An 11338-nucleotide genomic window follows, 5' to 3' on the forward strand; every position below is an offset into this window, starting at 1 on the left:
AGACAGGGTTTCACCATGTTGACCAGGATGGTCTCGATCTCTTGACCTCATGATCCACCCGCCTCGGCCTCCCAAAGTGCTGGGATTACAGGCTTGAGCCACCACGCCCGGCCCTAGCAAAGATTTTTTTAAGGGTAACACAGTGTACCTAACATAATAAAAGACTATCAGCAATCTCACATATAGCTAATACAGGGTAAGTTCTAGAGGACAATTTCACACAATGTTTTTACTGAAGCTTCCAAATGTTCACACACTTTTACACAGATGCTATCAGTGTATACTAAATGCCAGACACCAGACTAGGCCCTTCAACCACAAAGGGTTGCTTAATTAAATCTGCAGTTTGTTGAATCTCATGGTATTCTGTATTACAGACTAAGTATCTATTAAAAATACAGCAGAAACACAACTTATTGACACACAAAAGATGCTGGGTTAAGAAGTTTCAAAAGCAAACAAAAAATATAAACAACATGATTCAACCTTTTTGTAAGTACATACTATAAGCCAAAATACACAGCAACAACCTACATGAACCTGAATAAGATTTTGAATGATTTTTGTCTTATATTTATTTACTTGTCTCTATTTTCAAAATAAATATTAATTACATAATAAAAAGGTTTTTTTTGCACAAAAACATTGAAAATCTCAAAACTGGCTGCAATTTCTTCCACAGATGGAACATGTAAGTTCAATTAAACAGTAAAACTATATTTAAAGAAAAACTGGGTAATGGTGAAACCTAAAATGCAGAGGAGAATAAAATAATAATATACATATACTAAAAGAAGAAAAATATACAGGAAAAAAATAAAATCTTAAATTTTTTTTACAGGCGCGGTGGCCTATGCCTGTAATCCCAGCACTTTGGGAGGCCAAGATAGGCAGATCACCTGCTACCAGTCTGACCAACATGGAGAAATCCCATGTCTACTAAAAATACAAAATTAGCCAGGCGTGGTGGCGCATGCCTGTAATCCCAGCTACTCAGGAGGCTGAGGCAGGAGAACCACTCGAACCTGGGAGGCAGAGGTTGCAGTGAGCCAAGATCACACCATTGCACTCCAGCCTAGGTAACAAGGGTGAAACGCCATCTCAAATAAATAAATAAATAAATAAATAAGGCCAACAATAAAAACCATATCTTGGGGTACAAATAACTTTACAGGGGAAGAGAAGTAACATTCTGATATAGGACTATTTTTCAAAAAAGAATCTATGATACATTTTAATGAATATTATGCAAAATAATAATTCAAATTTAACAGACTCTTGATACTTGAAAAAGCAAAAGAGGTCAGTAATTCATAAAAGACCAATCTGTAAGGATTAAATAATCTGTAAATAGAATACTAAATACCTAGGTTACTATGAAAGGTAACATAATTTTGCTTGCTTTGTACTCCTGTGACCTTAGTAACATATAGTTTAATAACTGTAGCATGGCATAGTAATTTTTGTTTCCAAATCTCCCTTAATTTGATGGAGACCTATAATCTTAAAAACACAAAACTTCCTACTCCCAGTTTTAAAAACCAAAAAGTAATAGCCAAACAGTAATAAAATAATATCCACTGTACCTTATTATAACGATCATGCGGAACAGACTGTAAAACAATTGGTTCCATTGTGGAAACATTGGCAAATTGTACCTCTGGAATATAGAGGGCACAAACCACATGGGCCCAACCTAAAAATAAGTAAATAAATATCATCTTTTCAGTTTTATCAAAAGCAAATTAACACCATTAACTTCCTTAACAGATCCCTTAAATGCCTATTGAAACAAATGCACAACAAAGACATTAACAGATTCTCATTGCTGTCTTACTTCCATTGCTTGAAAATACTCAAACCACTACTTAAAAAAAAGAATTCTTAATCATTTTCCCACTTATAATATACAGTAAATAAAGGGAAACATTTATAAATTCAGATGCTAGCACTAACACTTCTTATACAGGCAGACTAAATATTCAGATCAACATTACTTCTGAAAACCACTATAAAAAGAGTTTTTAAAAGTTTAACACTTACAATAAAATTAGTAATTTAATCTTAATAACTTTAAATGTCAACATTAAATTATCATATTTTATCTTAATGTCAACATTTTTAATATTAGTAATAATTTTACTATTTTAATTTGAAAAGTTTTAAATTTGATATTAAATATTAACATTTATTTAAATTTTTAAAATGAGACTGAAAATATTAAAATGCTAATGTGATAGTGAAGAGTTTCTGGGCTCAAAACGGAAAAGAAAGGAAGTCCGAGGTTTTGGCCACTTTTGCCCAGGGAACATTTGCCTACTTCAGAGAAAGCAGCAGTGAGGATAAAGGGTGCTTTTGACAAACTCAGGGACCTAACAGTACAGGGATGTACATCCACAAACACCCAAGCGAAAAAGGGAACAAGTAAACCCCTCTCCTCTTTCAGATGCAACACTGAAGCGCAAACCAGAGGTAGGAATATACTAAAAGTACATAGACCATGAAGAGACTGCAGCAGGGCTCTGGCCATCTTAAACTCTTGAAATTTGATGAAGGTAATCCTAAATTACAAGTCCCAAGACACCAAGGAGATGCAAATACACATCCTCTCTAAAAGAAAATAGTATCATCTTGGCTACAAATAATTTCTACCTTTTTTTTTTTTTTTTTTTTTTTTTTTTTTTTGGAGTGTGTGTGTGTGTGTGTGTGTGTGTGTTTTTTTTTTTTTTTTTTTTTAAGACAAATCCTTGCTCTGTTGCCCAGGCTAGAGTACACTGGCGTGATCTTGGCTCACTGCAACTTCCTCCTCTCAGTTCAAGCAACTTGCCTCAGCCTCCCAAGAAGCAGGGATTACAGGTGCCCACCACCACACCTGGCTAATTTTTGTATTTTTAGTAGAGACAGGTTTCACTATGTTGGCCAGGCTGGTCTGAACTCCCAAACGCATGTGATCTGCCAGCCTCAGCCTCCCAAAGTCGTGGGAATACAGGTATGGGCCACTACACCCAGCCTAAAATTTCTTAATTACATATAATTTTCAGCACAATAACAAGTACCAAACACATGATAGACAAGATAATATAACTGAAAATAAGCAGAAACAAGAAAATCAAAATAGATCAGTATTCTGGAGTTACCAGATAAAGATTTTAAAATAAGTATGCTTAATATGATTAAGTACACACAAGACAAAATTCTAAATTGACGCAAAAAACTGAAAACTATAATAATAAAATTCCAGAAGCAAAGCAGAAATTTAGAAATCAGCCAGGCGCAGTGGCTCGCACCTGTAAGCCCAGTACTTTGGAAGGCTGAGGCGTACTGCTTAAGCCCAAGAGTTCAAGACCAGCCTAGGCAGACTGCTTAAGCCCAAGAGTTCAAGACCAGCCTAGGCAACAAACTGAGATCCCATCTCTACAAAAAAAATAATGAGCCAGGTACAGTGGCATGCACCTATACTCCCAGCTACTCAGGAGGTTGAGGTAGGAGGACTGCTTGAGCCCAGGACTTGGAGGCTGCAGTGAACTATAATTGTGCCACTGCAATCCAGCCTGGATGTGAGAGATCGTATCTCATGAAGAAAGAAAGAAAAAAAAAAGAAAATCATTGGGGGGGATTAACAACTGTTTAGACATGGATGAAAGAATTAGCAGGAACAAAACAGGTCAGAAGAAGAAATCCATAATGTCAGCATAAGACACAAAAGAAAGAAATACAAAAAAAGGGATAAGACATGAAAAATGTAATAGGCAGGTAGGTCTAACACACATGTAATCAGAGTCTCAGAGAAATATGAGAGAAAAAATGGCATGAAAGCAATATCTAAATTGATAACACGTAAAAATTTTCTGGAAGAGAAAATTCAAAGCCACTGACTGAGGAATCACTATAAATCAGAGTAAATAAAGATATACACCAAGGCACATTAGTAAAACTACAGAAAACTAAGGGAAAAAAAAGAAAATCTTAAAAACAAAAGACAAGTTATCAAACGAAAAACTAGATAAAGCCAGAAAACATTTTTTAAAAGATTTCCATTAAAGGTAACACCAAACAATTTTCCTTGAGTAACAGGAAAAGTGATTCCAGAAGAAAGTTTGGAACTGAAGAAAAATATAAAAAGTGATAAACATGTAGCTACATTTAATAGACAATGAACATATAAAACAATAATGCCTTCACTCATTTACAGTACAGATGACTACTTACATTAAAAATTAAAACACTGGTAGGGTTTGTGATATATGTAGCTTTCCTATAAAACTATAACAAAGACCAGGCATGGTAGCTCATGCCTGTAATCCCAGCACTTTGGGAGGCCAAGGCAGGTAGATCACAAGGTCAAGAGATCAAGACCATCCTGGCCAACATAGTGAAACTCTGCCTCTACTAAAAATACAAAAATTAGCTGGGCGGGGTGGTATGTGCCTAAAGTCCCAGCTACTCAGGAGGCTGAGGCAAGAGAATCACCTGAACCCAGGAGGCGGAGGCTACAATGAGCCAAGACCGCGCCACTGCACTCCAGTCTGGCGACAGAGCAAGACTGTCTCAAAAGAAAAAAAAGAGATTGGAAGAGGAACAGGTAAAAGATGTCTATAAGATGTCTACATGGTTTCATTCTACATTTCATGTTAAGTGGTACACAGAGGCCAGGTGCGGTGGCTTACGCCTATAATCCCAGCACTTGGGATGGCCAAGGCATGTAAATCACTTGAGGTCAGGAGTTTCAGACCAGCCTGGCCAATACAGCAAAACCACGTCTCTACTAAAAATACAAAATTTAGCCAAGTGTCAGGTGGTGTGTGCCTATAGTCCCAGCTACTCAGGAGGCTGAGGCAGAAGGACTGCTTGAATCCAGGAGGCGGAGGTTTCACTGATCTGAGATAGTGCCACTGCAGTCCAGCCTGGGTAACGGAGCGAGACTCTTATCTTAAAAGCGGGGGAAAAAAAAAAAAAAGTGGTACACATGGTAGAATGAATTTACTGGTATGAAAATCATAATCCTAACAGAAACCACTAGATAGATAAATATAAATACTTGTGTATATATAGGAAGAGATATGGCCAAAAAGGCAATTTAAGGCAATTTAGTATAATTAAATTTAAATGCGATACTAATTAGCTGCATTTTTAAACTCAGTATAATACAGCACTAAAAAATAATCACAAAAAGAACAGACGATAAATAAGGGGGAAAAACCAGTATTAAGAACAAATAGCAGAAGACCTCTACTTCTGTCCAAGATAGACCAAGATAGTCAAGAGAAAGTCACAAGGGAAACTGGAAAATGTCTTGAACAGAATGGCAACAAATATGAAATGTATCAGAACTTGTTAGACATACGCTGGGGGCAGTGGCTCATGCCTGTTATCCAAGCACTCACTGAGCCAAGGCCTATGGATCACTTGAGCTCAGGAGTTTGAGACCAGCCTGGGCAATACGGTGAAATAAGGTGGCATGCACCTGTATTTCCAGCTACTTGAGAGGCTGAGACAGGAGGATCGCTTGAACCCAGGAGGTCAAGGCTTCAATGAGCCAAGATCACACCACTGCCCTCCAGCCTAGGTGACAAACTGAGACCCTGTCTCAAAACAACAACAACAAAACACACACACACACACACACACACACACACACACACACACACAGCTTGTGGGATTCAATAAAAGCAACAGAGAGGAACTTATACTATCTACATTTTCATTAGAAAGGAGTATCTAAAATAAATGACCTAAGGTTCCACTTTTGTAAGTTAGAAAAGAGGAGGAAAACATAACACATACTAAGTAGTAGGAAGGAAATAATAAAGAGCAAAGTCCAAAATTTTCTTTAAAAAGGTCAACAAAACTGAACAATTCTTTTTGGACTGGTCAAAAAAAACAAAAATAAAAGTAAAGGAAAAACCAGAACACAAATCACCAACATCAAGAATAACAATGGAGTAATTACTACCAATGCTAGCAAAATTAACAAAACAATAATAAAATACTATTGGCAGCCAGGTGTGGTGGGGCTCACACATGTAATCCTAGCACTTTGGGAGGCCAAGGCAGGTGCATCAAATGAGGTCAGGAGTTCAAGGCCAGTCTGGCCAACATGAGGAGATCCTGTCTCTACTAAAAATACAAAAATTAGCTGGGCATGGTGGTGCCCACCTTAATCCCAGCTACTTGGGAAGCTGAGTCAGAGAATCACTTGAACCTGGGAGGCGGAGTCTGCAGTGAGCCAAGATCATGCCACTGTACTCCAGCTTGGTTGACAGAGCGAGACACCATCTCCCAAAAAAAAAAAAATACTATTGGCAATGTTAGTCTAACAATTTCAGCAACTTATACAAAGTAGTCAAATTTCTTGAAAAAATAGAGCACACCAAAATTGACTTAGGTATATAAAAATAGGCCAGGCCCAAGGGCTAATGCCTGTAATCCCAGCACCTTTAGAAGATGAGGCAGGAGGATGGCTTGAGTCCAGATGTTCGATACCAGCCTCAGCAACAAAGTGAGACCACTTGTCTCTACGAAAAATACAAAAAAATAAAATTAGCCAGGCCATTTTGTGTTCCCAGCCATTCAGGAGGCTGAGGCAGGAGGATCACTTGAACCCAGGAGTTTGAAGCTGCAGTGAGCTATGCCTGCACCACTGCACTAGCCCAGGTAACAAAGTGAGACTCATACGCAAAAAAAAAAAAAAAAAAGAAGTGTCCCTATAATTTTGCCAAAAACAAATTTATCAAAAATTTTCCCAGAAGTTTCAGTTTCTCATGAAGTTTCACTGGTAAATTCTACATAGAAGTCAAAGAAAAATAACACTAAATTTGCACAAACTGTTTGATTTTAAGTGACCAGCATAACCCTCAATAAACACCTGACGAAACCAGTATAATTTTTAAAGAAACAGAAAATGAAAGTAAACAGCAAAAATAAAATATATGTCTGGAGTTAGCCAAGTGAATTTACAGTATCCTAAGAGTTTCAGAGGATTCAGAAAGAGGAAAAAAGCACATAGTAACATTAACTTTTTAAACTAATAGAATAGAATGGAATGAGTGAAACAAACCAGAATAGGAAAGACAAATACAAAACATTTAATAAGATGGAAGGTTTACATCAGGTGTAATGGCTCATGCCTGTAATCTCAACACTCTCCAAAGCTGAGGCAGGAAGACCACTGGAGCCTTGAGTACAAAGCTACAGTGAGCTAGGATCCTGCCACTGCACTCCAGCCTGAGCAACAAAATGAAAACCTGTCGCTTTAGGGAAAAAAAAAAACAAAAAAACACGCACACACTTTGAAATAGTGACGGCTTTTGTAACTAATGTCTCAAAATACAGAAGTCATGAAAGATTAATGTATTCAACAAAATAAAAATCAAAAACTCATGCATGGTTAAAAAAAAAGTTTTTTTAAAGCACAATATAAACACTAGATGGGCAAAAATTAGTCCAACTCATATCAAAACAGCATAATAATATATGAGGGGCTCCTTATGAACGCTCCAATAAGTCAAACTAAAAAGATCAACAACCACAGCTGGGCATAGTGGCTCATGCCTGTAATCCCACCACTTTGGGAGGCCAAGGTTGGTGGATCCCATCTCTACCAAAAATTTAAAAAATCAGCTGGGCATGGTGGCATGCGCCTGTAATCCCAGCTATTCGGATGGGTGAGGCAGGAGAGTCGCTTGAACAGGGGAGGCAGAGGCTGCAGTGGGCCAAGATTAAGCCACTGTACTCTAGCCTACATGACAGAGGGAGGCCCTATCTCAAAAAAACAAAAAAGATTAACAACTAAATCAAAATGCAGACCACAGAAGAGAAAAAAACAAAATGCTCTTCAAACTATAAAAATATGTCTACTTCACTAATGTTAAGAGAAATGCAAAACTACTGCTTGGATATACAAACTTTCACCTGTTAGACTGCCGAAGATATGAAAAACAGCTTTTTTATTCATATATTGGTAAAACTGGGAACATATATTGGTAAAACTGCAGTTCTGCCCTATGGGGAGAATGATTTGGCACTATCTATCAAAATTAATTGCAAAACTCCTTTGACCCAATGTTTCCACATCTGGAAATTAATAATCCTACAGATATACTTGTATACAAGCAAAATGACATATATACAAGAGCTAGTCATCAAAGTAGAAGATAAGGAAGTGCATCAACAACTGATTGATAGATAACATGGTTAAAAAGAAGAAAAAAGGTTGTATACTGGTAACAAGATAAATTGTTCAGGCCGGGCATGGTGGCTCACGTCTGTAATCTCAACACTTTGGGAGGCTGAGACAGGTTCATTTGAGGTCAGGAGTTCAAGACTAGCCTGACCAATACAGTGAAACCCCATCTCTACTAAAAATACAAAAATTAACCAGGTGTGGTGGCGCGTACGTGTAATCCCAGCGACTTGGGAGGCTGAGGCAGGAGAATCGCTTGAGCCCAGAGCACAAAGGTTGCAGTGAACTGAGATCACACCACTGCACTCCAGCCTGGATGAATGAGCGAAGCTCCATCTCAAAAAAAGGGGGAAAATAAAAGAAGAACAGATAAATTGTTCAGCGAAATAAATTAAGATGCAAAGTGCAGAAGAGTATACAATATTAACCCTTTTGTATAAAGATGGAGGAAGTAAGTATTTGTCTATTTACATTTGAATATGCAAAAGAAACCTAAAAAGGTATTCAAGAAAGTAATAATTACATGGTAGCAGGAAAGCTGTTGAGGAACTGGGTAGATGGGGAAGAGGAGTAAAAGGAAGAGTTTCCAATATATTTTAAAATTTTGTACAATGTGACTGTATAATATAGTCTGAACATTAAACCGCAAAATATATATAGCTAGCCAAAATAATTGTATTTTTCCCTTTTATTTACTCACACCGTTATGCTAAAACTACTTCAGAGGTGGCTATCCAAAATGGAGAACAGCACTAAACCTCTACTTTTTTTAGTTGCCTTATCAAATATGCCATGGTCTAATAAATTAATATCTACATATTTCAGAATAGTACTGAGCTATAGAGAAATATGATTTCTTTGACAATAACTAAAAATGGGGAAGAAAATGAGCAATATACAAGTGTCCATAGAAAAGCATACCAAAATGTGATACAAACGTCAGTATTTTTTTTTTTCTGAGACAGAGGCTCACTCTCATCCATCCCAGGGCTAAAGTACAGTGGTGAGATCATGGCTCACTGCAGCCTCGACCTCCTAGGCTCAATCCATCCTCCTGCTCAGCTTACCAAGTAGCTGCCACTACAGGCACACACCACCATGTCTGACTAAGTTTTTTAAATTTATTTACTTTCATAGAGACAAAGTCTCCCTCTGTTGCCCAGGCTGGTCTCAGACTCCTATGTTCCAGTGATCCTCCTACCTTGGCCTCTCAAAGAGCTGGATTACAGGTGTCAGGCAGCATACTGAGGCTAAAGGTGAACATTTCTCTATATTCAAGCAACAAAGATTCTCAGAGTTACATAAAATTAACACTCACTAGAAACATCATCTGTCTAGAGAGATATAAAACAGAAAAAAAGAATCTAAAACAACAGATTTTACATCTAACAACAAAAAAGAAATGTGGTTTATTTTTCAAAAATAATTCCTAATGCAAGAAATTATATCCATTAAAAAAAAAAAAAAACTTTTTTTTTTTTTTTTTTAAGACAGGGTCTCACTCTGTCGCCAGGCTGGAATGCAGTGGCACAATCTCGGCTCACTGCAACCTCCGCCTCCCAGGTTCAAGTGATTCCCCTGCCTCAGCCTCCTGAGTAGCTGGGACTACAAGAAAGCACCACCAGGCCTGGCTAATTTTTCTATTTTTAGTACAAATCAGGTTTCGCTATGTTGGCCAGGCTGGTCTTCAAATCCTGACCTCAAGTGATACCTTCTGCCTCAGCCTCCCAAAGTGCTGGGATTACAGGTGTGAGCCACCTCACCCAACCAAAACAAGTAAAAATTTTAATTAGAATTTTGTATTTAATAGATCATTTTTCATAAAACAGCCAATGCTTAAGTTTGTCCACAAAGCAGAAAAATTGTGGGTCAATACAATAAGGATTCATAAATTATAACCATTACTGTTAAAAATAGTAGTAAGCGGCCAGGCGTGGTGGCTCACACCTGTAATCCAAGCACTTTGGAGGCAAAGGCGGGCAGATCACCTGAGGTCGGGAGTTGAAGACCAGCATGACCAACATGGTGAAACCCCGTCTTTATAAATAAATAATTAATTAATTAATTAGTAGTAAGCACTGTTTAATTTCATGAAATAAAATAAACTACCAGATATTTGAAAATACTCCACCACCACAGTTTTCAATAAAATGTTTTTCAAGAAATCTCTGCACTTACCCCCATTATCTGTTCTTTTTAAAGCTCCATCCTTATGAGGACAAAGTTCACATCTCTATAAAAAAAAAAAAAAAGAAAGAGGTAATGAAGAAATCTTTCAGGTTATCAAAAATGTAACATCTTCCCTGCAACTTCAAAACTACTGAAAATGTGGGGGCAGCATTTGTACTAGTTGCCCCCTGCCAGAAGAATATTTCAGAACTTTCTTCACAAACAGTTGTTCTCCATGACATGTGATCTTCTTCAGAGGGCAAGTAACTTTTTTAAACTACATTTTAACTTTTTTAACTCCTACCACAGGCCAGGCACAGTGGCTCACACTTGTAATCCCAGCACTTTGGGAGGTCGAGGCTGGCGGATTACCTGAGGTCGGGAGTTTGAGACCAGCCTGACCAACATGGAGAAGCCCTGTCTCTACTAAAAATACAAAATTAGCTAGGCATGGTGGCACATGCCTGTAAATCCCAGCTACTCAGGAGGCTGAGGCAGGAGAATCAATTGAACCCGGGAGGTACAGGTTGTGGTGAGCTGAGATCATGCAATTGCACTCCAGCCTAAGCAACAAGAATGAGACCATCTCAAAAACAAAAAACAAGCAAACAAAAACTCTGGCCACAATTTTTTACAACTTACATTAATAAAAACAAAAAGATGCTGGGATTTTTTTTAAGTGGGGAGCAGGAGAAAAAATGAAAAGGTCCTCTCAATTTAAGAATGGGGCAAGGCTTTTAACATCTGCCTGCAAACTGTTTACTTCTTGTCTTACCAACAGCTAGGATGACTGTAGTCAAGTAGCTCTGGTTTCTCTTAAAAAGCCAAAATCAGGCCAGGTGCGGTGGCTCAAGCCTGTAATCCCAGCACTTTGGAAGGCCGAGGCGGGTGGATCATGAGGTCAAGAGATCGAGACCATCCTGGTCAATATGGTGAAACCCCGTCTCTATTAAAACTACAAAAAATTAGCTGGGCATGGTGGCGCGT

General features: G+C 37.9%; 1 protein-coding gene across 16 annotated transcripts in view; it reads right to left on the reverse strand.

The window, feature by feature from the left end:
* MLLT10 (MLLT10 histone lysine methyltransferase DOT1L cofactor) overlaps positions 1-11338 on the reverse strand; it is a 238787-nt gene that overhangs the window by 155180 nt on the left and 72269 nt on the right. For 13 of the 16 annotated variants that reach the window (XR_005197307.1, XM_037732574.1, XM_037732570.1 and 10 more), the window contains 2 exons: positions 10361-10415; positions 1587-1696 (listed from right to left, as the gene is read on the reverse strand). Coding sequence is in view for 14 of the 16 variants with exons in the window: in XM_037732574.1 (XP_037588502.1) it covers positions 1587-1696; positions 10361-10415 (165 nt within the window). In the remaining 2 variants the exon portion in view is untranslated. The remainder of the gene's footprint in view (positions 1-1586; positions 1697-10360; positions 10416-11338) is intronic. The other 3 variants (XM_037732579.1, XM_037732580.1, XM_037732578.1) reach the window with 1 other exon arrangement.

The sequence above is a fragment of the Cebus imitator genome, unplaced genomic scaffold (assembly GCF_001604975.1).
Source record: "Cebus imitator isolate Cc_AM_T3 unplaced genomic scaffold, Cebus_imitator-1.0 Scaffold456, whole genome shotgun sequence".
Lineage (NCBI taxonomy): Eukaryota > Metazoa > Chordata > Mammalia > Primates > Cebidae > Cebus > Cebus imitator.